The sequence below is a fragment of the Panthera onca genome, chromosome X, assembly GCF_046562875.1.
Source record: "Panthera onca isolate mPanOnc1 chromosome X, mPanOnc1 haplotype 2, whole genome shotgun sequence".
Taxonomy (NCBI): Eukaryota; Metazoa; Chordata; class Mammalia; order Carnivora; family Felidae; genus Panthera; species Panthera onca.
Window position 1 is genome coordinate 20,210,115 of NC_138357.1, and position 27,755 is coordinate 20,237,869.

The following is a 27,755-nucleotide window of genomic DNA, read 5'->3' on the forward strand; positions in this document are numbered from 1 at the left end:
TGGAAATCCCATCTTTCCAACTGCACTATAAGCTACTTGTAGACAGGCCCCATGCCCCATTTAATTTGGGATAGAATTCTTCTCAGCTGTGATCCAAATATCAGACATTTTGGATACAGATTTGAGAAATGTGAAAATGCACATGTATCTCTGTTCCATCTCTAAATTAAATAGTCATCTAAACTGAAACTTGAGGGGAGAAGATTTCCCATAATATCATTTTCTAGATAGGATTACGAAATCTTTATCTCTGGCATCAGAAATTTTAACCAAGTTTCCCTTAATATTTACATAGGTTCCATGTCAATGGATGCGTGTCCTTATCATTGTTCTCTTTAGCTTTACCTCACAGGCCAGTATTTTGTCACTTGGCCAAAGATGTGGATGATTTATTACTGCTTGATCTGACTGCTGCATAGTTTTTCACCAGGCAGTGATGGGGCAAGAGAGCTACTCTTTGGAGAAGCTGCCAGACTTTGCCCTAAGACATTTTGCAAATAAGATAGTGGATTTATTGCAAAACTCATTCCAAGAAACAAAAGTGCATAGTAAATTCAGTTCCAAATCACGAAGTCCGTAAGGTTCTCACTAGAGGGCTTTGGGGACTCAAAAACCCAAATCTTTCTTTTGATTCTAAGCAGAAAACTATTACTGGAAGTGCCGACAATTGATAACTCGGAGACATATGGTCCTATTCTCTTTCTCCAAAATGAGAATGGTGGGCTTAGCAGTAAATTGATAGTGTAAGTAAATCTAGCACTTGAAAGAATTTAATTAAATTTCTCCCATCTTCAGTGTAAACAGCAGACAGGATCTATCCTTCTGGTAAGGGGAGGTAATGGAGTTTCCCTATGGCAAATGGCTATTGCACTAGACTAGCTCCTGTTGAAAAGGCAGGAATGATGCTCATGCAAGATAGCCTGTAGTCAACAGCAGATAAAGACTCTCCAATTTTGAGAGGGAAATATATCACATGTCAGCTTCTTAGGAGCACCAAGCATTCATTCCTGTGAGCTCTAATACAATAGCTAATAGATTCCACAGCAAAATAAAAAGGACCCATTCTCACCAGATGGTAACCAATGTTGCAAGTGCAGCCAGGGAGTGGGGCGGAGGGGAGGGGAGGAAGGAATGGAAACATGGATGGTGTAGACCTTAGGTGAAAAATATTCCAGAATAATGCTAACATTTAGGAAGCTAACAACTGCTCTGGGGTCCCAGAAATCTGGATGGCTAATCGAATTTTTTTTTTTTTTTGGCTGTTGTTTTTTCTAAGAAGAGAAGGAGTTCACACAGAAAGTCTTTAACCAGTTCAGATGGATACACAGTAAATAGTAAAGCATCAACCAATCCTGTTGTGCCATTCAGCGCCTTGTCTATGTGGAAAATACCAGTAAAACAAGTTTGGAAACAAAACTTTCTTGCAAATACAGATGCTTCCAACTTTATGCGGGTAGGACTTAAAGCTATTTTATGAAACGGGAAAATATAGAGTGGTTACAGGCCTGAATCTGGCCAAAGTTGTGACAAAAATAAAAGTTATCTCATCTTTTTGTCTGTGCCCCTTCCTCTCCCACGTCTCATTTCGGTAGTGACACTCAGAGCCACTAACAGTGGCCTTTACTCTCCAGACTCTGTGTACCTCTGCTTTTGTGTTCATGCCCTTCCCTCTGCCAGAGGTGTCCTTCCCTCCTTGCCTCCTGTCCACTTGAAGGAGACCTCTTCTTCAAGATTCGAGGGGCACCTCCTCCATGAAGTTTCCCAGATTCTGCTCACACTCCCAATACTTCCTTTGTGCTACGCCTACTGGGACCTGTCTACATGTCCACCATTACACCTAAAGCTTTTCATCACGTCTTTGCATCATGTCTTTGTTTCTCTTCTCTAAAGTATAGGTTCAGTGAAAGCAGGCGCACGCGTTTGTAACTCCCTATATATCTGTAGTCTTTAGTACGGGAACCAGCACATAGCAGTTGCTCAATATGTTTGCCAAATGAAAAACGCTTTAAGTACAAGGTATAAAGCAAACGTGATGCTAAAGCAGTGTGCCTAAAAACAATCATTTCCTCATTTCAATCGTCTTCTTGATCAATTCCACTCACCACCTAGTTGATTCATTTGTAACAGTGATGTTTACCTCTATTTTTGGCGCTTACGACTGTCTCCCTCTCAATTCCTTATTTTTAAACATTTATTCTTTCTCTAGTAGACTTTCAGTTTCTGGAGGGCAGGGGATGTTTCTTCTGTGCACTGTATACAATAGGCACTCAATAAACATTTGTTAATTCCTTACTTTGTGCATAGCTGTTTACCGTTGGCAAGGCTCTTCACGGTAACCCAATGAGATAAGCAAAGCACTATTCTCTTCACCTCTTCACTTACTTTAATTAAAGAAACTGATTGGGGCGCTGTTTCCGTTGGTTAAGCATCCCACTCTTGACTTCAGCTCAGGTCATGATCTCACAGTTCATGGGTTTGAGTCCCACATCAGGCTCTGAGCTGACAGTGCGGACCCTACTTAAGATTCTCTCTCTCTCCCCCTCTCTCTGCCTCTCTCTCTCTCTCTAACTCTCTCTCTCTCTCTCTGTCTCTCTCTCAAAATAAACAAATTAAAAAAAAAAGAAACTGATGGTCAGAATGCACCAGAGCCTCACCTATCTTCAAAGAGTGGGCAAGGATCAGGGCTGAAAGGCCTCCCACTTCTTGCAGAGAGGTCTTTTGCTCCCTCCCCTGGTTCTCCCCATTTGGTTCATTGTTGTAAACCACCTAATTGAATGGGTTTGGGAGTTTCGGGGAATTTTTGATGTTTTGTTTTACCAATTTCAACTTCTATTAGCTTGCAATATAACATAAAGCAAGCCTCGTACAGCATTCTATATCTTTTTGTGAGACAGCTACAATCTAGATTTTAAGAAAGCTTCTCAACTCAAAACTGTACTTTGCAGTTTTTGACCTATTTTAATTGAGATATAATTGACATGTAACATGACATTTGTTTCAGGTGTACAACATAATGATTTGATATTTGTATACATTGTGAAATATAATCAAATGCTTTTGACAGTGAGTAGTGGAGATCTTTCAGGGCCTGGCCTTTGGTGATGCACGACCCTCTTCTGTTTTCTGGAGCTAAGACAAAGAAAGTAATCTTTCTCTGGAGCCAGCCCAGAACCTAGATCTAATTACATCAAAATACACATTGGCTTAGTGGTTAGTCAATCACATAATTGATGTGAAAAAAACAATACTGTGCACAGTTTTTTCCCTGAAATATTTCTTCAACGTCCCCAGGTGAAAGATAAGAAAACAGTCCAGAATGATTAATTACCTCGGGTTGGATAGTTACTATTTCCTTGGCTGTGAAAAAAAAAATTGAGAAGCCTGGAGACTATTTAAAATAACTTTTATCAGCAACCAAGGTGAATATGCACTGTGAGTCAAACAACTTGAAGCTCCATCAAACCAACCAACCACACAACAAAAGAGGGGAAACCCTCGTGTGGCTAACTGGCAAATTCGGAAGGGTTATTGTTGAGAAACAGGTGTCAAATAAATGAAATGTCAGTTTTATTACATTAGTCTCTGGCAGGCAAGTGTGGAAGGCAACGGTGCGCTCTGGCTGGTTGGTTCAAACGGTGTTGCAATACCAAAAAAAGAGAAAATAAATTGTACTAATGTTTCGTACATTGCTCACTGCACAAGAACTTCTTCAACGCGCTACAGAAAAGGGTTCTTTTATGATCCTTGGCAAACTTGAAGGAAGATCCTGATTTCTATCACGATGCCACATAACTTTTCTGGACCTCGGTTTTTTCATCTATAAAATGAGGGAAATGATGGTTATTCCATAGTGGGTTGCTGCGGGAGTTATGCAGCTCAACGTCTAGCACATAATGCAAGGCACCGGTGAGGGGCAAACGAAAATCGCTTGAAAGTAAGTGTTACTTGAAAATGTCTTCCTTCAGAAGTGAAAGATATTACTTGTCACAAAAACGTAATGACAAGGAATAGTTGGGTATAATATTTAACTGCTGATAACATAGCTGATGTTGCTAAGTAAACAAACAGTGAAATCATAAGTATGCTAGGCATGTGCTGTTGTCTTTCAAAGTGCTTCCCTTGGGAGGACATCTACTTGTTCTTGTGATGCTCAAACTATCTCTAGGAATAAGAATTGCCTTCAGAGCCAACTACAGGTCCTCAAGAAAGTCAATCTCATTTCTTAATTGTCACACTTCATTTTTAACTCAAAATTTATGGCCTAGCTCTATCACTTGTCTTATTCATTTGACTTGGCTCTAAATGGCATGTGGCCATTCCCAAACACATTGTCTGCTCTCCAATGACCAAAGTCTATTCCAACTGAGTAAATTTGAACATGTGCCACATGCTGTGAAGGCAGTTATCAAGTATCTTCAAATAATCTTTCAAGGATATTATTTCAAAGAGGCTACACACATGCCTAAGTTCCGGTGTATTTGTTTTTCAATTAATGTCATCACTTCATATTAGCAGTGTCTAAGGGGATATTTGGAGCAGAATAATTGGAGTTGAAGCTAAGGCAAACATCATAGCCTTGTTTTGTTGTTGGAAATGTGTCACTCTCCCTGATATGCCCTATCTCTATCTCTGTACTAGAGGCCTTCTTGACTTCTGGTGGCAAATGTTTGCTAAGTGTTCATGGGACCATTCAACTCCTTACTTTGATTTTTAAGAACATGGACAGTGTTTTATACAACCTTGACTCCCACAAACAACCCAGAATAGTGCCTCATACTGAGTAGAATCATAGATTCATAGACTAGGAGCGCTAAAGAGAACCTTCAGAGATTGAAACTCCAAGCCAGGAAGTGATGAATCTGGGTTATATACTTCTTAGTCTACTGCTGTAGCCAGCATACCACATTTGAATGAATAAACTCAGATGTCCTGGTTGCTTATTATTTGGGTGAATTTGGACATCTAGTATGGGTTGGCAGTCTTATTTCTATAGCCTCCTCTGAACCCTGATTTACTGCTGCAAATACGTTATACTTTGGTATGATGCTCCCAGTCTAAGCCCCCTGCCCCTCGCTTCCTAGCATGATACTACAAATGTATTTTTCTGGATGCATAGGCAAAAATCAGCACAATCTGTGTTATCTAAAACTAATAATGTAGTTGGTTTACCTCTAGCCCACATAGAATAGTAAGTAAATATTGTCCAATTAGCAGTAACACCCAAAATAGGAGATTGTGTTCAGCCACAGTGTTGGTTTTTAAATGATGTGATTTTGTGATGTGATTGTGTGATGGTTATGGGAGGCAAAAGTCCAACCAGATGAACTAAATTTTAATATCTACTAAAATGCTGACTAAAGGACAAATCAGCTAGTTGTTTGGGGTCACTTTCCACTCCATAAAAATATCACTTCTAAATGACCCAACTATCCACTGTCACAAATCTGCCACGCCCCTTGTCTCTTAATTCATGGGAATATGCTGTGGTTTAGTAAGAAAGAGTCTTTCCGATACTCTCCATTCTGATACTATCCCAGGTAGTGACTCTGAATTGGACTCTCCCCCTTTAGGTAGAAGTCTAAGTCTCCTGTTTTTCTTCATTCTCTACCTAGTCCATCCCCTATATGGTTCTCTTACCTGCTCTCATCTTGCTGACCCCAAGGCAAATTCAATGAGTGCCTGAAAATAGCTCACAAAGTCCAATTCAACCAAGAGCCCTTGATGTGCAATGCCAGGATACAGGAAGCAGACTCTTCAGTTAGAGCTCCCTTTATAATGTAAACAAATCCCTGTAGGAACTGGATCCAGGGAATCCATCTTTTAAAGAAAGACATGGAGGGGCGCCCGGGTGGCTCAGTCCATTGAGGGACTGACTCTTGATTTTGGCTGGGGTCATGATCCCAGGGTGGTGGGATCAAGCCTTGCGTTGGGCTCCGTGCTGAGTATGGAGCCTGCTTAGAATTCTCTCTCTCTCTCTCTCTCTCTCTCTCTCTCTCTCCCCCCCTTTCTACTCCTCTCCCAAACTCCTGCACTCTCTCTCTAAAATAAAATCAAATTTTTAAAAAGGCTTTAAAAATAAAAGACACAGAGACAAAATACTCCTCAGAAGTCATTCAAATTTTAACATGAACTTGTACATACTCCTACCCTGCTATTAATGGTATGGAAGGCTCTCACGATAGGCATTTGAATGAAAAAGAAACAGGGTACAAAACACTGTGTGCAGTGTAACAATATATATAGGTATGTCCTGCTTTTCAAAAGTTTGCATCACACCACTTTCCTTTTATGAAAGACATACATTGATACCCATTTTTGCTAAGCGATAGAAATCCAAAGCGGATTTTTGCTTTTAGGAAAAAAGAGGAAACACAAGGAGAGGGTTGAGTGTTGGTTTGGCGGTGAGCTTTTGTAGAGGTGGTTCATTCCCGGAGCAGCGAGAGTGGCGCCTCCCAGCCCCTTCCCTGGCGACTACCCTCAGCATGTCAGCATCCAGCCACCAAAGCTTTGAACCATTGTCTGGGAGCATCTGTCCTCTATCTGGATTTATTTTGTCCCTCCATTAGCAAGATGTGTACTAAGTTACCAGAAAATCCTAAGAGAGGTGATTTTTTGGACCTGGGAATGCTCAAATTTTTCCCCATATAATGAATGGCAGTTGTCTCTTAGCTTTAAGCCATTTCAGCTTATGAAAAACTTCATAGGGATGCTCTAGTTTTGGGTAGTGGAGAAAATAGGTATATCTTAAATATAGTACGGTTGATTTGGTGTGATGAGAATGGTCCTTTACTTCTGTGGTCTCCCCAAATCCCATAACCCCAGTCTAATCATGAGAAAAACATCAAGCAAACCCCACTGAGGGACATTCTATAAATACATGACCAGTACTCCCCAAAACTGTCGATGTCGGGGTGTCTGGATGGCGCAGTCAGTTAAGCAGCTGACTCTTGGTTTTGGCTCGGTCATGATCTCATGATTCTGAGTTCGAGCCCCTGGTTGGTCTCTGCACTGACAGAGTGGAGCCTGCTTGGAATTTTTCTCTCCCTCTCGCTCTCTGCCCCTCCTGGGCTCGCTCTCTCTCTTTCTCTCTCTCTCTCTTAATAAATAAATAAATAAACATAAACATTTTAAAAACCTATCAATATCAACAAAAACAAAGAAGGTGTGAGAAAATGTCACAGCTAGGAGGAGCTTAAGAAAATAGGACAACCAAATGTAATGTGGTAACTAATAGATGAGATCTCAGGCAGATAAAGGACATTAGCTAAAAACTAAGGAAGTGTGAAAAACATATAGACTGCTATCAATCATAATGAAGCAATATTGATTCATCAATTTTAACAAGTGTACCATACTAATGTAAGACGTTAATAATAGGGGAAACTAAGTGGGGGCTATATGGGTACTCTCTGCACTATCCTCACAATTTTTCTACAAATGTCAATCTATTATAAAAGAAAAGTTTCTTGAAAAATACACAACTGTAGCTACCTCTGGGTAGAAGGATTTTAGGTAAACTTTATGTTCTTCCTTTCCACAGTTCATAGTTTTCTACAATATGTGTATTGCTTTAGTAATAAGAAGAAACGAGAATTTCTTTTTTTTTTTTTTTTTGAGAGAGAGAGAGAGAGAGAGAGAGTGAGAGCATATGAGCGGGGAGGGCAGAGAGAGAGGGAGGGAGAAAATCCCAACCAGGCTCCACGCCCAGCACGGAGCCTGACGTGAGGCTGATCTCACAATGGTGACATCATGACATGTGCCAAAACCAAGAGTGGGAGGCTTAACTGACTGAGCCGCCCAGGCGCCCAAAACATCTATTTCTAAAAGTATGTGAATCTATATTTTATTCATCACAAGAACATCTGCATACATTTAAACATTGCATATGTGTACCAGATCTATTCATTGTGCAAAAGGTTCGTTGTTTATATTGATTTGCAAGCCCCTAAAGGATCTACGGCCCTTAATTAATTAGAGGAGAATAGGATAAGAAGTGGGAAAATAATTCATAATGTCCCTGTAAATTATGAATAGTGGGACTCAGTTCACACTTAAAAGACATTTCCTAACCTTTTTCTCTTAAAAATTTATTTTTGAGAGAGAGAGGGAGACAGAGTGTGAGTGGGGGAGGGGCAGAGAGAGAGGGAGATACAGAATCCCAAACAGGCTCCACGCTGTCAACACACAGCCCAACTTGGGGCTTGAACCCACAAACCATGAGATCATGACCTGAGCCAAAGTCCAACGCTTAACCGACTGAGCCACCCAGGCACCCCGACATTTTCCTAACGCTCATCTTTTCTGACACCCAAAAATGTGCCAAAAAAGGATTTACTTTTCAAGCTGAATTCTCCTATTTGCACATATTTAATTTCAGTTTTCAAATTTACATAAATTATAGAGAGGGAGAAAATAAAGGGCTTTATTTCCTGTTAGGTACCTGGCATGCTGTCATTGGTGAGTACAAGTTTCCTTCCTTACCTTCTTCTTTGTCATTAGGCCTGTTGCTCTTATATTTTTTGTAGCACATACTTGACCTCAGATGTCACCCTAAGTGTCCAAAAATTCATCCCCCAAAACATGGTTTACAGTATAATAGGTGGCTGAAGGGGCCAGCATAAACAAAGGATAAACCTCACTTTAATCTATCAAAATTTGTTATGAAATACTCCCTAGATGCTGGGGATACAGGGCCCGACACGTAGTACTGGTCAAGAAATATTTGTTGAGTTAATGAACAAGGTTCCTGTCATCAGGGAGTTTATACACTAATGAAAAAGCAGACAAACAGACAATTAAAATACAATGCGTAAGCATAGTGTTCTATGGGAGCAAAGAAGAGGGGTGCCTTACCTTCCCTGAAGCACTGAAGGGTGGCATCCTCAAAGACAAGACATTTAAGCTCAAATCTAGGGGAGAGAGTAGGCGTTAAATGGGAGAGGTGATGAGTATGGGGTGGGAGAATTTGGAAAAGAGGAAGGTACAGAGGCAAATATGCTCATGGTCTGTCTAAGGAATAATTTATGTAGGGGGTGGTTCCTGCTGAGAATTCATAAGTGAAAAATGTTTTAAAGTCTCTTTGGAACCAAATTAAGGAGATCCTTGAATAGGTACTTCATCTTGGAAGCAATGAGGCATTACCACTTTCCTGTCTGAGTGGGGCACTGACTGATGTATGCAAAGTAGTATTTGAGAACAGCATTCTAGAAATCTTGGGTTGACCTGGAAGGGAGAAAGTGCAAGGTAGAAAGGGGAATTAGGAGGCTGCTGTAGTGAGAGGTGATGAGAACCTGAGCTGAGATAATGAGGCTGAGAATAGGAAGAAGTGGTGGCAAATGCATGCAGGAAATACTCATGAGGAAGAATCAATAGAATTTGGTGGCCTGACCAAGTGTGAGAGGGAAAGGGAGATAATCCATACACAGATACTCATTAAGTACATGTGCTTCATCACTTGATTTGACTTGCCTCGGTTCTAAACTAGACCTTGCATCAGAATCCCCTGATGGGCTTAATTCAAACACAGATTCCTGGGCCCAACCCCTGAGTTTCTGATTCAGTAGGTCTTTGATGAGATCTGAGACTACATTTCTAACAAGTTTGCAGGTGATATCAATGCTATCTCTCTGGAAACTATACTTTGGAACCATTGGGGTATGGACTATGTCATACCATTTCTAGCAAACAGGCCATTAGAATCACGTTTTTAGTCTTTTCAACATATGGTGCTAGAACAACTAGTTAGCCACATGCAAAAGAATGAAATCAGACCCTTACCTCATCATATATGTATATGTATGTGTATATATAGGATGATACCCAAAGTCCTATTTTTATTTTTTTTTATTTATTTTTTTATTTTTTATTTTTTTTCTTTATTTTTGGGACAGAGAGAGACAGAGCATGAACGGGGGAGGGGCAGAGAGAGAGGGAGACACAGAATCCGAAACAGGCTCCAGGCTCCGAGCCATCAGCCCAGAGCCCGACGCGGGGCTCAAACTCACGGACCGCGAGATCGTGACCTGGCTGAAGTCGGACGCTTAACCGACTGCGCCACCCAGGCGCCCCCCAAAGTCCTATTTTTAATAACTGGTGATGGTGGTACCATTGACTGTGATAGGAAACACAAGAGGGGGAAGTTCTGGAGATCAAAAGAAAAAACAAGGAGGGGCACCTGGCTGGCTCAGTCAGTAGAGCATGCGACTCGATATCCAGGTTATGAGTTTGAGCCCCACTTGGGTGTAGAGATTGCTTTAACACACACACACACACACACACACACACACACACACACACATATGCTGAATATCAGACATAGTAAGTTTGAGATGCCCTTACCATCAGCCAACTCCCTTGGCTCTCAAAATGATCGTCTGGGTTAAATTTGTTCATCTTGTCCACATGGGAAGAGCATTCACTGAATTAATTAGCCCAAGTGCTGTCATCAGCTTGAAAATTAGATTTCTTGGGGCGCCTGGATGGCTCAGTCAGTTAAGCATCCAACTTCGGTTGACGTCATGATCTCACAGATTTGTGAGCTCCAGCACGCATGAAGCTCTCCACTGTCAGTGTGGAGCCTGCTTCGGATCCTCTGTCTCCCTCTCTCTCTGTCTCTTTCTCTCATTCTCTCTCTCTCTAGCTCTCAAAAACAAACACACATTTTTTAAAAAGGAAAATTAGATTTCTCTTTTTAAAATGATTTATTATCCAGACTTTTAGTAACTGGTTCACAGGAGTGGGTTCACCCCTGTACCCTCACCTTCAAACTTCTAATCCCTCAACTTTCCAGGTGACACAAAACGGAGTCCAGACCATTAAAAGCTGGAGGTCAAACTAAGACCTATAATTCCTCAAATCTTGGTGGTTTCTCTAAGGGGCCCACTTAGCAGCAGCAACCCAGCCTCTCACTCAGTGACGCTGTCACAGCAACAAGGATGTGTGTTGTGCCTTCTTTGTTTAAATCCAGGAAATGGATTTTATTGTTATTGTTATCAAAATTTCGAAAATAAAGAGAAAACAAAAGGGGGACGTTTCTAGTTTAATCTTTTGCTGCCACCTAGTGCCAGAACTCGGCATATTCAGCTAGCTGCTCCAGATAAGAAAAAAAATTAACAAGGTTTAATGCATCGCCACCAATTCGAAACAGACAATAACAATGAGCTATTTTAGCAAACAGTATCTATCTTTAAATTAATTTTTCACATTGTTTCTCACATTTTTAAAGATTTGATTTTTAAGTAATCTCTACACGGTGGGTGGGGCTTGAACTCTTGACCCCAAGATCAAGAGTCACAGGCTCCACCAACTGAGCCAGCCAGGCTCCCCAGTATTTCTCAAACTTATAGATCAGCCGTTTTAAGCATTCAGGCACCAGCCCTTCTAAATTACTGAGAATTCAATTTTCAGGCAATTTCTTTCTAAGCCTCAATTTTGGTTACCTGCTGGGGGGATTCCTGAGAGCACTTGGAGGCCCAAGTAGGTCAGAATATCACTTTCTGTTAGTTGTGAAGCACTTGCACAAATTCTCCTGGGAAGGGGAGTCAAATGGGACTGGAGTCTATAATGGTCTCATAACCATAATTTGCAACTTTTTTAAAGATGTATTTTATTGTCAGAAAGAGAGAGAGAGAGACTGCGCAGGGGAGAGGTGCAGAGAGAAAGAGAGAATCTTAAGCAGGCTCCATGCTGGGGTGGGCCTCGATCCCAAGACCCTAGGATCACCACCTGAGCCTAAATTAAGAGTCCAACGCTCAACCAACTGAACCACCGACGTGCCCCCATACTTGGCAACTTTTAAAGAATCTTCAATTTCAGATTAAGGGTTTACACTATATAGCTGAAATTTAGCCTGCAATGTAATTATCATAAATTGCCATTTCTCAAGAAGAATAAAATAGTAAGTGGAGGAGGGGAAGAATGACTTTTTTCCTAGCTTTAGTGAGACATAATTGACCTATAACATCGTGTAAGTTTAAAGTGTACAACGCGATGATTTCATATGTGTGTACTTTGTGAAATGATTACCACAATATGGTTAGTTAATACGTCCTTCACCTCGCATAGTTCCCTTATTTGTATGTGTGCACACACGTGTAGGGGTGTGTGTGTGTGTGCGTGTGGTGAAGATTTTTACGACCTACTCTCTTAATAACTTTCAAAGATACAATACGGTATTGTTAGCTGTAGTCACCATCCCCAGAACTTATTTATCTTCTAACTGGGAATTTGTACCCTTTGACTATCTTTACCCATTTCCCTCAACGACCTGCCCCTGCCAACCACTAACCTACTGTTTCTATGAGTTTGGGTTCTTCTTGTTCTTTCAGATTCCACGTATAAGCGAGACCGTAGCATATTGGTCTTTGTCTGACTCATTTCACACTCTCCAGTTCCATCCATGTGCACGAGGGTTCTGTTCTCTCCATATCCCCTCCGACACTTGTCATCTCTTGTCTCTCTGATAATGGCCACAGAATGACTTCCTATGGCATGCGGTAATTTTGAGAAAACTGGCATATTTGCATACATATCATTACAACCAGGGTTTGAACTATTGTGTGGTAATAAATCGTGTAGGTGGTAGAAGCATTTGAGAGGATTACATTTGTATTTGTAAATGGTGTAGTTACAAGGGCAAAGTAAGACATGAAAAGTATAAGGTTTGTTAAAATAAATGTACCAGTTCTCCGCTTGAATCTTCTGCGTCCACCAGCTGTGCGAGCTTATGTAAGTTACTTAACTTCCCTGCGCCTAGTTTCCTCACCTCTAAACGAGGGATGATGACAATAGTACTTGCTGTGAGGATTGAAGTGTTCCACCAGATTCTTGACACCTAGCGAGTGCCCGATAAATAATAACTGCTATTTGTAATAATAGCATTAAAAATAATTAAGCTTACCCCTCGCCTCCTCCCATGGAGTTAAATATGGTCCCCCTGGAAGAGAAAGAGGCTCCCTGTTGTAAATGCTCCAAGGCATTTGGGAAGGTAATTGCGGCAACCTCAGCATCAGCAGCAGGTGCCACAGACCCAAGGTCAGGTGGTCCCTGGCAGGTCGTGCAAGCATGTTCTCAGAGAAGACATGGAATCAGTAGGAACAACCAGCCTTGCTCAAGGTCAGAGAAACAGGAGAATAAAGCCCGAATTCTTTAACATTGTCTTACCACCCATTCGCTACTTTATACTCCAGGGAAACAGAACTTATTGCTGTGAAACAAGGTGGTGAATATATTGTAGGCTCTGGGGACAGACTGGCCTGAGTTTGAATTCTAGCTCTGCCACCAATAAGCTATGCAACTTTGTAGAAGTTACCTAACTTCTCTGAGCCTTACTCCCTTCATTATAAAATTGGGAATGATAATGATAGCACTTAACTCTTGAGGCTATTGCAAGAATTAAATAAAATGATGTGGTGTAAATCACAATGCCTGTCATAGAGTCTGTCATCCATAAATCCCTATCATTATACCATGAAATCATCCAACTTGCCCCAACATCAAATATGGCCTTCATATTTGAAGTAGCCTGGTAGTTTCGAATGAATTGCAATAATCTGAGAAGTACGTCTTCCCTGTCTTTAGCTTTCTAAAGTTCAAACCTGACCATAATCACCGTTTATTAAACACTTACCATATGCCAGGCATTTAGGTACTTTTTCTTAGTCTTTGCAACACCTAAATGAGGCAGACATTATTTTCCCCTTTACACATGCCAAAAGGGAGGCTCAGAGAAGGTTAAGTAACTCTCCCTGGGTCATATAAGCATCACGACCAATATTTGAACCTGGGCCTGGGTGCCGAATCCCCTACTTTCGCTCAGTGTAGTACTCCCTGACCTTTGTAAAATCACCTTCCATGACTTCCAACAGCCTTCAGGGGAAAGGTCACACCCCTCAGGTTACTACACAAGGCTTTGCTTTATCTGGCTCTACTGCCCCCCGGCCCCCCCCCCCCCACCGACCCTTCTGACCTCCTCACCTACAGCCCAATCACCTCCTGAAAAAACAAAAAAACAAAAAAACAACCTTCCCTAATGCCCTTCCTGAGTCTCCCAGAGCACCCTGGCCATATCTGTATCATGACACTTGTCACATTGTAGTAACTATTGATTTCATGGTATGTGTTCTTCAAAAGGCCACGAACTCCTTAGGACACTGTGTCTTATCCATCTTTTTATTCCCATTATCTGGCAAAGTGCTTGCCACAGAGTAGGAATGTAATCAATGTGTATCGAATGACTGACTGAATGAATGAATGAATAGGTAAACCGTTGAATATTGAGGAGGGAAGGCCCAAGTATAAAGTCCCACCACTTTTTTTTCAACAGCAGTGCTTAAGGTGGGGTCCCTGGACCGGCAGTAGCAGCATTGGGGAACTTAGAAATGCAAATTATCTGCCCTACCCCAGCATCAGAAACTGGGGGGTGGGGCCCCACCTTCTGTATTTTACAATCCTCCAGGTTACCTTCAAGTGTCTGTAAGTTGCGAGTATATTTATACATCAGATTTAAATTGCCAATAAACATGCATATATAAACAACAAAAAAGATTATGTTTATTATTAATACTAAGTCCTTAAATGTATTTAGTTCTTAACGGATTACAAAATACTTTCCTCACTACTATATTTGAAAGGAAAGATGGAATAGAGAGGGAGAAGGATTAAGGAGTTCAGATCAGTGTGTTACACTCTTATTTAGCAGGACCCTGAGTTCCTAGAGAGAGAACTTTCTCAGCTGTCACATCAGGAAAAGAAGAGTTTTGTGCCTCTATAGGAGTGTTTTCCTGGCCAGGCTGGAGAAGTGACTTCTGATAAGTAGCCCTTCCCATGAAATCCCATTGGTTGAGTGAAGTATTCCAGGTGGGCAAAGTTGGGATGTGATTAAATCGTAGTTGGGGTTGTAGGAGAGGTGACACTATGGGCAAGAAGGCATACCCAGACTTTGAGGGGTACGTGAGTATTTTTAATTCTTTATGCCGACGTGAAGTTTCAGTCAGTGGAAGATGCAGTGTGCAAAATTACACGACCACATTCTTAGTTTAAAAAATATGTTTTCACTCTCAGGGAAAAATACTGTGAAAGGAATTAAAATTTTATGGTGATTTTCTTTGGGTAGTGGTATTTCACCTTTTTAGAAAAGAGTTTTTTTGCAAAGAACTTTTTTTATAATGAGAAAGAGATAATAAAGTTATAAAATTGGTTCTGTGTACCTGGGGAGACTGATATGCAGAACCAGCAGCTGGTGTAGCTGGACGCAGGATTTGAAAAGGAAGACTGGAATCTCAGAGGCTAGAAGGAGCTGGGAAGAACCCAGAACAATATGTATCAAGGGGCCTCCCTAAAGCACTGAAATAAGAAGAGGTGATGCCCTGCCGAAGTAGGACACTACTGACACGGGTTCTGCTAATCCAAAGTCAACTTCAAGCCAAAGAGAGGGAAGCGTCTGGGACACGAATAGAACGGGGCTTGGGTTTCTTCCCAGGATCTGGAAGGTGAAAGGGCTCACTGGGAGGGTGGAAGTGAGGGAAAACGATCCAGAACAGTTCATGGCTGCAGGGTTTGCAACCGAAAGAGGTATAAACTGGAAAGGGAGGGATAACAGAAGTGAACAATCGGTGCCCGAAGCAAACGTTCACACTTTAAACTTGTGCCAAGCTAATTGCATAAAACAGGATTGTGTACCTGTAACTTACATGTTCTGCATACAGTTTATACCCTATGATTTCTTCACAACGCTAAAAATCAGCTGTGTTCTTACAGATGATTCCCCGAGCAATAGTTACTTTGGAGTGGAGGCTGATACGGAATTAAAGCAAAAGTTCTAAATCTCAAGGGCATACTCTCTGGAGAAATTGCCCTCCCCCATCCTTGAACCTTGGGAGTGGAAAGTTATTATCTGAGCAGTTTACATGTATTAAGCAGTTAGTGTTTAGAAGACTAAGTGCTTTGACTGCATCGTCTCATTTATTCTTCAAAGGAGCCTTATGAGCTTAGATACTGCTATTATGTCCAACTTTACAAATGAGGGAATGAAGATCTAGCTGGCAAACGACGTTAGGAAGATTTGACTCTGAAGCCCGAATTCCTTCTATGATACTACCCTACATTTCTTAGTCCTGAGCATACCCTGAAGCAAGTAACAGCTATAAAATTAGTAATACCTAGGGTGAGGTTATAAAAAACCACATACGGTCATACTGTGCTGGTAGGAATGTAAATTGGTATGATCTTTCTGAAGGACAATTTAGCAATATTCACCAGAGAATTTTCTTTTTTTTTTTTTTTCAACTTTTTTTTTTTTATTTATTTTTGGGACAGAGAGAGACAGAGCATGAACGGGGGAGGGGCAGAGAGAGAGAGGGAGACACAGAATCGGAAACAGGCTCCAGGCTCCGAGCCATCAGCCCAGAGCCCGACGCGGGGCTCGAACTCACGGACCGCGAGATCGTGACCTGGCTGAAGTCGGACGCTTAACCGACTGCGCCACCCAGGCGCCCCTCACCAGAGAATTTTCAATGCAATACCGTTTTGTTGCAATTCTTTCAATTACCGAGATAGGGTAAGGGAAAACAAGCAAGGTGGGGAATGGTGTGTATACTAAGATTACTTTTATAATATGTTTTAAAAATACATATAGTAGATGGATTGACAGATATACCAGCATCTAAATAACATTTTCCCCTGAAACTCAAAAAGCTTTTAACGACAAATATCTTTGGAAAGAGTAACTCGCTTATTATTTTTGTGCCACTGGGAGATACTTGGGCTTTTAAAGTTTTGTTTTCCTCTTTATGTTCATTGCCTTAAAAAAATAACACTTTATTAAATCTTTTAAATAAAACCAAACAGCTAGCATTCATTCAGTGTTCCTCACGAGCAATGAACTGAGCTAAGTATTTTACCTACACTGCTTCACTGTATTCTCACATTGAATGGTTAGCACCATTTTACAGATGAGGAGTTAGACCCTTGGGCAGGTGAAATCACTTGCTTGAGGTGTCCCAGCGAAGGCGGTGGGCAAGCTGCGGTTTCACTGCCTGTGTGTTCAGTTCAGAGCCCTTGGCACTCAATTGTGCCCTTGGAATTGGTTTTTATACTCTCATTGCCTAATAAAAGTAAACTGGCGAACAACTGCAGTCTAATGAGATAATGTATGTGAAAATACTTTTCTAAGTATAGAGATGTTTGGGGAGGAAAGAACAGGCAGCGGGAGGGAGTTTAACTTGGGCCGACCTGTCCACTGACCCCTAGATAGTCAGGATTTTGTTTTTTGGGGAAGTAATGATCAATCACTTTTTTTTTCTCCTTTAAAAATATTATAAAATTATATTTATTCCCCCTGTCCCCAATAACATCTGATCATTGTTTAAAAGCTAAAATGCGATGGAGAAATGGAAGTCCTTTTAGAATACCTCACATGGATAGTTCATGACTTCCTTTAGATTTTAATGTCTATGTAACTATATATCACACACACTCCCACATATTTTACGTAGGTGTGAGCAATTGTATATTTGCTCAGTGTCTTGCTTTCAGCCTTATCACATATCCTGACCATCTTTTCATATCAGCACTTACAAATATTTTCTTTTTAATAGCTGAATAGTATCCATTTTGCGAATGTACACACAAACACACACACACACACACACACACACACACACACAATTACTTTTTGCATTGTCTACTGAAGGACATTTAAGCTACTTCCAACTGTTTGCTTTCCTAAGTGTTGCTGTAATGAATCCCCTTCCCAAGAAAGTTCAGAGGGAGCTTCACACTGAGTGGGACATTTGTCAACCCTGTAGCTGATAAGAGTGACCCAGTGGGACTCTGTAGTGAAGGGAGGAGCATGTTCCACTGTGTGGAGAAACAAAGAACTCTCTCCAAAACACTTTGGCCAACACAATCAGAGCCATGAGAGTTGCCAACAGGTGGGACAACCTCAAAGAGTTCCCTATTGTGACAGTTTAGTAACAGAGCAGAGGCTTGCTGCTGTTGCTCAACAGCGATTGCTGGGTCAGAAGAGGAATTTGCAGACTCAGTTACAATCAGGGCTGGTGCAGGGCTGTGGGTCCCACCAGACAGTCTGGAGACAGCAAGACAGGGAGATGGGCAGCAGAGCTCCAAATCGGGCAAAGGCACGTGTGGAAGGAGCAGTGACCTATGAGGGGACTCCTACCTCCTAAACCAGCCTCTTCCAGCAGAGGGCAGTGCCTCAGATATCAGGCGGGACTCGGGCCAGCTGGAGCCAGAGCTGGGGACTTCGCTGGACAGATTGCAGCAGCCCTGAGCCGAGGAGAAATTGAACTAAACTGTCCTTTGGCTACTGTAAGTGACATTGGGGAATCCTCCGCGAAAGACCCAGCGGGAACTTCACACTACCGTGATTTGCCTGCTTTCTAATGTCTGCCAGTTCGGGTTTGGTCATAAATCTCTTTGTACAGGGTCTGGCTGGTGGGGGCTTGCAAGTCAGGGAATTTGGAATCAATTTAACTCGACTGGCCACCGAGTATCTCAGGTTTCTGGGTGCATGCTTGAATCAAAGAGGGAGTGACGTGCCTGAAATATAACCTAGCCTTCTGGCCCCGGGGCTCTGTGGAGCTGACACGAAGTTTACAAATAGAAAGTCAGCAGAGGGAAAGATAGGAAAGAAGTAACAATTTTATCTAAAAATAGAAACTTAGTGTCTAACACCAGTCCTTCCCTTGTGCGTTTCAATGACCATGAAGGATGACCGTTAAAACAAACTTCAGCGTGGAAGAGCCAGCCACGCAAACTGCAGTGCATGCACGTAAGAAAAGATTCAAAGCAGTTAGTCGGCCTGAAACATTTCCAATCAACTGTTCCCTGAGCGTTGCTTACCTTTCCTGCTGTGTAGCGGTTGGAATCAAATAGGGGGGCAAAGCTGAGTTACTGTCAGATAAAGTGTATTTCTACTCCTGTTGTTTTTGAGCCTTGTGATACGAAGGAAAGGGGTGACTCTGGCATTTGCTGGTGGAGTTGAGCAGATCTGCCGGATGATAAAAGTACCGTGTGTGTTTAATGATTTGTCAGGCACGGCTAAGTAAAAGCCATCACCGACGAAAGCCGTGCAATAGCGAAGTCTAGAGGGAGTTCGCACGCGTTTCTCAGACAAGCGTCAAGTGGAAGAAATACCAGCAAAGAGAATAAACTTTCTTGGCTGCTTTATTTTCCTCGTCACTTCTAGTCCAGGGATGTTTGGCGCTCTCCCGGCGGCTAGATGATCGCCGGCCCTCCCGCTCCGGCCAAGCAGCCGCTCGAGTCCTCAGGCCGCGGAGACGCGCAGGGGCTGCAGCGGGTTCGGGGTGGGACGGCGGCGGCAGCGGGCGGGGAGAGGGAGGCCGCCGGAGCTCCTCAGCGAGGCCCTATGCCGAGGCCGCGGCCCCGACCCGGGAGCGTCCCCGGCCGCCTCGCTCGGCAGGGCGCGGCCCCAGCGCCACCCGGCTCGCCCCGGAGAGGTGGGACTTTCCCCACCGGAAGTGATCCCGGCCAGTCTCGGGGAACTGGGGCACCTCAGCCAGTGTGTCAGGGAAACCCTTCCGGGTGTGTGCTGGGGGGGGGGGGGGGGGGGGAGTGAGAAAAAAAAGAGGTGGCTTCGCCTGGAGTGGCCGCCGCCGCCGCCGCCGGACGGCCCCCGCCCCTTTCCCCTCCGCGGGCAGCGGCGCTGGGGCGGCGGTGAGACGGAGGAGCCGGCCGCTGGCCATGGCCTCGGCGTGACGGAACCTCCCGGGGGGCGGCCGGGCGGGTGCGGACTGCGGGGTAAGCGGCGGCGTTGGCGGAGGCGGCCGGGTCGGGGCGGGAGCTGCGGCGGGGGGTGGGGGGGGGCGGCGGGTAACGCGCCCCCTCTCCCTCCACAGGCCGGACGACGCCCGCGGGAGCCGCGCGGCCCAGAGACCCGCCCGGGCGGCAGCGAGTGGAGCCGAGCCCACAGGCCCGGGCCGGCCCGGCGGCGCGAGCAGGAAGCGGGGTCCCTGGGCCCCTTTGTGTGAAGGGCGGGGGAGGGGTGCCGGGCCGCCCGTGGCCGCGGGGGCCTCCCCATCCGCGGCCCCCACCGCTTCCCTCGGGGGCGCGGCGCGTCTCCCCACCCCGCCCCTCCGGGCTCGCCCTCCTCCCCACGCCCCCTGCCTGGGCCGCAGTTCCTATAGGAAGGGCATCACCGTCCCATCCCCACCCACCCGACACTTGGCTCTTTCCCCTCCCCCCCTCCTTTAACTTCCTCTTCTTCCCCCGTCGGGCCCTCTGCCTCTCCGCACTCTCCTCCCCGGTTCGCAGATTTCCGCCCACCTTCCGCCTCCCCGAGCCGCCGCAGCTAGCGGGGTGTTCTTTTCCCTCCCTCTGGTAGGAGTTGCTGAAGGTGAGACTCATGAGGGAATACAAGGTAGTGGTGTTAGGGAGCGGAGGGGTTGGCAAATCTGCCCTCACCGTGCAGTTTGTCACCGGGACTTTCATTGAGAAATATGACCCCACCATTGAAGATTTCTACCGCAAAGAGATCGAAGTGGACTCTTCCCCCTCCGTGCTGGAAATTCTGGACACCGCGGGCACTGAGCAGTTTGCCTCCATGAGAGATCTCTACATCAAAAACGGCCAAGGTTTCATCCTGGTTTATAGCCTGGTTAATCAACAGTCTTTCCAGGTAACCAAACCGAGTCTTGTAATTTGTTACAAGGGGGTGTGGTGATCCCACATTTACTTCTGGTGTGCTTGAGCAGTGCGTTAATGACTATGTTTTGCTTTCTGAAAAGTTAGACATGGCGCATTTTTGAGGTTACTTCTGGCACGGAAAAGTATCGGGTTGTTTCTATAGAGAGTCTAAAGTAACAACCGTCAACAAATATTCTAAAGTTATTTCTGAGTCGCAGGAAAAGTGAGAAAGGAATAGGTCGGGCTGTTTGTGTTTAGCCTGGGGTAGAACCTTCCAAAATTGCTGGTTCAATTCAACAAGTATTGATTAACGTACTTAACACAACAACGTTTAACAGACGGTCTCAGGTAAATAGGGCACTTTGGAAGGAAAATTATTTGGAGCCGGTATCTGTAACTCCTCTGTGGCTGCCTTCCCCGCCTTTTCCTCTGTTCTCACCCAAGTTTCTCAACCAGATTCATAAATCTTGGTGGTGCAAGATGAAGAACCGAAGACCTGCCTTCTAGGCATTTTACTTTGCGGGTGTGAAGGAAAGTTACTAATTGAAAAGACTGGTACCTAGAATATAACCAACAAAAATCTGCAGTGACGCTCCTGCAGTTGATCGAGTTGTTTCTGATAACACGGACTGTATTTATACAAAATATGTGGATCTGGGAACACTGAACAAGTGCAAATTTCTAACCCTGGCTGGGTGGCCAAGCTGGGGCTGGTCCAGTTTCTTCCGAATATCTGCCCTGTCCTTCACTGGGAGACCGACTGAAAGTTTAACATTATTTTAAGAGATGCAGTAAATGTTGCTATTTATTCCTTGAAAATAAATAACCTCATATTGACCCATTCTATTGACCTCCATTGATTTAGGAAATGGATATGTTTTTTTCTGCATTTAAAGGTATGTGCTTAATGTTGCTTACTTAAGAGACGTTAAGTGCTCTAGCAAATACAATGTGCTAATTCCACTTTTCTTAGTATTTAAATTGCAGTACTATAGTGAAGTTTTCCAGTAACCACGTATAGCAACTTCAGGATATTTTTCCTCACGGATAATAAGTATTGTGACCAAACTAAAGTACTTTTTATGTAGGCTTGAATTCCAAAGCAGTAATAGTATCATAAAAGCATTTTTCCCCAGAAAGTACCAAAGGTGCTATTTGACAGGCATTTTCTTTCTAAAGGATCCTCTAGAGATTTGTTATTCTATTAGCTGACTCTCTTGAGGCTGGAAGCCTTTTGGAGGGTTTTTCATATGATTTCCATTATATCTACTTCTCTTGTAGGCATAAATAGGGAGTGAAAAACTGTCATTATTTCAGCAGAGACTTAAACTCTTGCAAGCCTAAATGTCATACATTCGGTTTCTAATTTGAACTTGGGTTTCCATAAGGACACAGGGAAAAAAGCTTAACCTGGAAGACGGAATTGATAACGTGAGCAAATGAAATTGTTGCAAACATGAAATAATTGTTTTCATAAATTTTCAGTTGTCTGTTTTTCCTTCGTCTTGCATGTGAATACTCAATTCACTGTAACTATTCAAATTAAACGTGTTTAACATTTAAGTCAATCCTTTTAAGTTATGAAAAATTTTTAAAAAGTGCACAATTAGTATTAAATCTATGAAATTGCCGTAAATCAATAACCCCCCAAAAATTGATGCTACCTGAGAATTGCTGAGGCTCTTATCTTTCCTAGTTAATTGTAATTAGAGACAGTCGGAGGAAAATTCAAGCTGTAAAACCTAACATAGGCAAATAAAAGTATGACTTTCTTCCCGCCCAGACTCCTCAGTACGTTTGTCTCTCCCAGGAGCTGCTGCTCACTGTTACATTCGTTTCTCGTGTATTTTAAGGTGTCTGATTTTACTGGAATAAAGGCCTACCAGTACATTTAAAAGGAAATGTTTAAGTGTATGAATCTGTTTTGAATTGGTCTTCTAGGCACCAGTGTTTTTGTTCCCACCTGAAACACTTTCTCTCAAGCACTCTTGCTAAATGGCTAGGAATGCATAGATGCTGCAGTCCTGTGCTGGGATAACAGGTGTTTTCAGGAATGATGCCAAGCCGGGAGGATTAAGGAGCTAGCCAAACATCCTTCTGTACAAATGGATTCCTCATATTTGGGAACTTTTTAAATCTGCATAGACTGGGGGAAAGAAGGGATTCAATGAATCCTAAAGTTAGTGTGCAGCCTACATTTTATATTCTAGACAGAAACCCAGCAGCTGAGGTCTGTGGAGATTATCTAGTTCCTACCTCAATGGAGAAAATAACATTTTCTTGGTTTAGGTGTATGGTTTTATTTTGGATTAAACTTTCTGTACTTCCCGAGGAGTTATTATCTTGTGATATTGTAATAGCTTCTGTTATGGTTATGCAAACTGCATGACTTTTTTTCTTTTTGTGATCATTTGAATAGGATATCAAGCCAATGAGAGATCAGATTGTCAGAGTGAAGAGATATGAAAAAGTCCCACTAATCCTAGTAGGAAACAAAGTGGATCTGGAACCAGAAAGAGAGGTTATGTCTTCCGAAGGCAGAGCTCTGGCTCAAGAATGGGGCTGTCCTTTCATGGAAACATCGGCAAAAAGTAAATCAATGGTGGATGAACTTTTTGCCGAGATCGTCAGGCAAATGAACTATTCATCCCTGCCGGAGAAGCAAGATCAGTGTTGTACAACTTGCGTTGTCCAGTAAAAAAGAACCTCAATCATGGCCATACCGAGCAGGTTAGTTGTTGACGGAAGCTTATGAGCCAGAGAGTGTATTGTTTTTGATCAAGTGTAACAAAAAGCTGGTTAATATTAATACACATTGTGCTACCTTCAATCTCTTTGTTTTTAAAATAACATTTCCCTTAGCACAAAATAGTCAACATTCAATGAAGAAAATAAAACAGATACAGATAAGCAAAATGAAGGTAAGAAATTGCATGTATTCCTATCACTAAGATTTATTTTTTAAAACTGAATGTTCTCTGCTTCATTGATAACGTTCCTTTGGGGTGCAGTGAGTTAAAGGATGCTACACCTTTCCCCTGTTCTGGTGATTTTACATCCAATAATAATTTCAGAACGTGATTGGTTTTAGGCTTCCTACACTTTTCTGTCCCAGGCTAGAGAGCTGCTGTAATTGAAATCATCAATTTACTAATCACCCAAGTGCTTGATATAACAAGGTGATTATTTAATCAAGTTCGTCTGTACCTTGCACTTGAGGGACTTAAGTGACCTCTGATAATAACAAATTACAGTGCCACATGTATCTTGACTTCATTATGAACGTATGGCCCAAATGAGAGTCTGGTAAAATCATCTGCGATGTGTTAGAAGAGACGCACCCAAGCCCAGGCAACATTTTTATTTAGTTTAGTAAATGATGGAGTTGATTGGAACGATAACAAAACCTTCAAACATTTCATGGATAACTTCATAAAAGTTTTGTTAAATGAGTTTTTGAAAAAGCAAGGTTATGTAAAAGTTATTGAGCATTTTAAGTGGGATTATTGTATTCACATCATCATCTCTTAACCTAGATTATCATTGGGTAGCTAGTCCCACTTAGACAGTAACACTTAGATAATAAGATAAAACAACCAATAGCCTGGATGACTGGGAAGCCACAGCAAGCGCCAGACTGGCCTTACGGTCTCAGGAATGGAATTGATTGCTTGGAGCCAAGACTGACCTCAAGTCTAGGAGGCAGTGCTGCAAATGGCAGCGGGCATTGCAGATTGCAGTGATGATTCCTAATCAAAGGTCTGGCTTATATATGCTCCCTGGAGAAAAGACTAACGGTCCCTAATTTATCTTTTCAGACAAGATCCTCTGTCAGGTAGTGTCACCTTTGAAAATGAAGGATGACAGCAGTGCTTTATTCCAAATGCTTTCACACACCAGCCTTTTAGCATACTGGAATATGATGAGAACACATTTATTTTCTTCCACCCAGCCACCTCTGTTACAGCGTCGCCGTTCAGACTCCCTGCGGCACATGTTTGGTTGGTGGCATCACACTTGCGGTATAGTTTTTTGAAGCAGGAACAGACGTATGTAGGGGATTGAGTCCTGTGTTCGTGTTTCCGTAATCTTTCCTAAATCGTAAGCCGATTTCAAGTTTGAGCAAGTTTTGTGTGGTGACTGCGTCTTCACCATTGCACTCTGTTTCTCCCTCTGACACTTTTTACCGGCCAAGTGACACAAGTGTACACATTTTAGTGTTGTCACCTTTATAAAATATTAACCAGTTGCCACAAAGTGTTCCCAGCTTTCTTTGCATCATTAATGTAGACAGCTACAGGAAGTAAACTTTGAATAAAATTCCGATTGGCAGATGGATAATTTCCAGAGCGATTTTTAGATCTTTCTTACTCCCTGTTCTCTTTAGGTTTATTTCATTTTGCAGCTTGTGATCTAAATGGCTTTGAATCCATTTGGTTACCTACGGGAATGATTAAATCGAATTGCTCTATATCTCAAGCCAACTGTGTTTAAGTTTTGTGTTAATGTACTAGAAACAAGAAAATACACCAAAAATTGCTCGTTTTTTATAATAATAGGCAAGTTGCCTGTGTGATTTTTTTTTTTTTTGCTTGGTTTTCATTTTTGTAAGCAGAATACACAGTTGTAGGTGTGAGCGTTGAAAAAAAATCTAATCAGCTGAGTGTCTGAAAATATTAGAGGAAGTTCCCTGAGCAAGATCTTTTAGAACAAAGCACACCATATGCATTTTCTTTCCTGAAATCAAGTAAAGTTGAATCGATGTGTATGGGCATCTGTAACCTGAGGCCCGTAAAGTTTGTGGTTGTGCTTGCTCACTAATGTATCTAAAAAATAGGCGATGGATTCCGAGTCCTGCAGCTTGAGGTGTGCAGCTCTGACGTCTGTCAGTCCCAGATCTAGACGGAAGATCAAACTTTGACAAGTACAGGTGGCTTGAGAAATGTTTGTCCTTAATACTTAGAAGAGTACCTTTTGTCCAGGTGAGGAATGATAATATTCAAATAAGTCAGGAGGACTCCTGTGATTGATGTAAGTTGGCTGCTCTTAATTGAAAGGGAAAATTGTAATGCTCTAAAAATTGCTTCTGAGAATTCCTCACATTTCTTTCTTTCTTTTATTTATTTTTTTGTTTGTTTATTTTTGAGACGGAGACAGAGCCTGAGGAGGGGAGGGGTAGAGAGGGAGGGAGACACAGAATCCGAAGCAGGTTCCAGGCTCTGAGCTGTCAGCACAGAGCCCGACGCGGGGCTCGAACTCACAAGCCGCGAGATCACGACCTGAGCTGAAGTCGGACGCTCAACCGACTGAGCCACTCGGGCGCCCCTCCTCATGTTTATTTCTTAACCACCTTTCAATTTGGGTCACCTTCAGTTTGGGTCTCTTGCCCAACACCTGTTTATCTGCATGGCTCCCAGGATTGTTTCCTCACCTTTCACCCTCCTGCTGGCAGGAGTCTTAGAGTGCCTTTGGATACCCAGATTCTTTATGTGCTGCTTTCATGGTGGGTTTCCTTACTGACCCCAGGAGCCTGCCATCAAGGGCCTTGGGAGACTTCTTTACTGTGCAGGAGCAGTGTAATAGAAACCCAGGTCAGCGTTGAAGCCCTGTTTTGCCTTTATTAACTACATCATAGCTCCTCTGTATATTGCTGTAAATAATTGACAATCGGCTCTTTTGCTCTACTGTTCTAGAGAATGATGGGTGTTTTGTTAATCATCCCATAATACTATAAAAGAAGCAAATCACAGCGCTGTGGGCATTCAGGGAAAGGAGAGACTATGGTCAGTGAGAGGAGATTTCTCAGTATTCTGAGCTCTTTGTTATGGGAACTGCCCTATGCATTGTGGGATGCTTAGCAGCATCCCTGGCCTCTACCTACTAGATGCCAGTAGCATTCTCCCCGCCCCTTAGTTGTGACAAGCAAGGATATCTCCAAACCTTGCCTAATGTCTCCTAGGGGGCAAAGTCACCCCTGGCTAAGAACCACCGATTTAGAGGGATTGGGGCACAAGTAGCATTTGACTCAGGTCTTGGAGAATGGGTAGGATTGGAGGGGGTGGGGTGGGGTGGGGGTAGAGGTGACTTCCAAACAGAAGGAATGCCAAAAAGGGGCAAAATAATATTGTAAATTAGTAGTCTGTTGATTCCCTGAAAGGAAGGTGGGAAATGCCATAAAGTTATCCTTTAAATGTGACAGTTTGGTAAATAACCTTTTGGCAGATAGAATTTTTTTAAAGATTATTTCTCAAGGATTTCTGTATCTCAGTCCAGTATTGATGAAAGTTATAAAAAAAAAAAAAGAGAGAAAGAAAACCAGAATAAAAAAGGTGTTCTTCACTACAGATTGAAGGTCTCCTGCAAGATTTTATCCTATTTTTCTCCGGGTATTATGGAATGGGTTCTCCCAAAGAGAGTAAATGGTGCATAAGAGTACCAAACACCAGCAATCAAACTGAGAGAACAAAGATCATTATTTATGTCACCCTCAGTTCATTATATATGTCAGCCTGAAGAAAAAGCGAGATTCTTGATTCAAGACCAGCACATCATTTCACGTGGCAGCAGAATGCCCGGGATGTTAACAAAGGCTCCTGAAAGGCTGAACTATCTATGAATGTCATTTTAGTCTAGCTGGCCTTACCATTTCTAAACACAGTGGGATTGATTAGCATTTTCAGGGTTTTTAAAATAAATATGTGGAATCAGAATTGTTTCTAATCTTTTTTTCCCCCCCGGCTTTTAATTAGATACGATATGCCGAGGATTTAGCAAATGGCAAAGGGAAAATCATGAAAATTAAATTACATCGTGTACTTTCAAATGCTGGCATTTTCATATCCAAGTTAAATATTAATCGTATCAGTAAAACACTGGGGTGGAATTCTGTTGCAGAAGTTACAGTTTAGATACTTCCTTTTTTTTTTTTTTCCCCTGCCCTATTTTGCATATCACCTTGAGTAAGGAAAACAGCTTATTTTGAAATGCTCATTTGTCATCCAGTTCACATGGTGAGCCAAAATAGAGCCCGGCCCTGGATGGAGCAGGGAGCATGCTTTGGGGGGTAGTGTGTGCCCTAAGGAACTGCAGTC

General features: G+C 42.7%; 1 protein-coding gene across 3 annotated transcripts; it reads left to right on the forward strand.

Moving 5' to 3' along the window:
* The first annotated feature begins 18,214 nt into the window (after positions 1 to 18,214).
* RAP2C (RAP2C, member of RAS oncogene family) lies at positions 18,215 to 23,394 on the forward strand. 3 transcript variants are annotated; one of them, XM_081793336.1, is made up of 3 exons: positions 18,215 to 18,327; positions 19,878 to 20,656; positions 23,084 to 23,394. In XM_081793336.1, exons 2-3 carry the CDS (start codon positions 20,384 to 20,386, stop codon positions 23,360 to 23,362), a joined length of 552 nt encoding a protein of 183 aa, XP_081649462.1. In that variant the 5' UTR covers positions 18,215 to 18,327; positions 19,878 to 20,383; the 3' UTR covers positions 23,363 to 23,394. The 3 variants fall into 3 exon arrangements, with proteins under 3 accessions (XP_081649462.1, XP_081649463.1, XP_081649461.1); XM_081793337.1 differs by lacking the exon at positions 18,215 to 18,327 and adding an exon at positions 19,467 to 19,563; XM_081793335.1 differs by lacking the exon at positions 18,215 to 18,327 and adding an exon at positions 19,578 to 19,779.
* The last annotated feature ends 4,361 nt before the right edge of the window (positions 23,395 to 27,755 follow it).

What these genes read in the sequence shown, in the direction of transcription:
- RAP2C (XM_081793336.1), top strand. Translation starts at nt 20,384, where the DNA reads ATGAGGGAATACAAGGTAGTGGTGTTAGGGAGCGGAGGGGTTGGCAAA. An exon ending in TTAATCAACAGTCTTTCCAG is followed by an intron (nt 20,657 to 23,083) that starts GTAACCAAACCG and finishes TCATTTGAATAG; the next exon opens with GATATCAAGCCAATGAGAGA.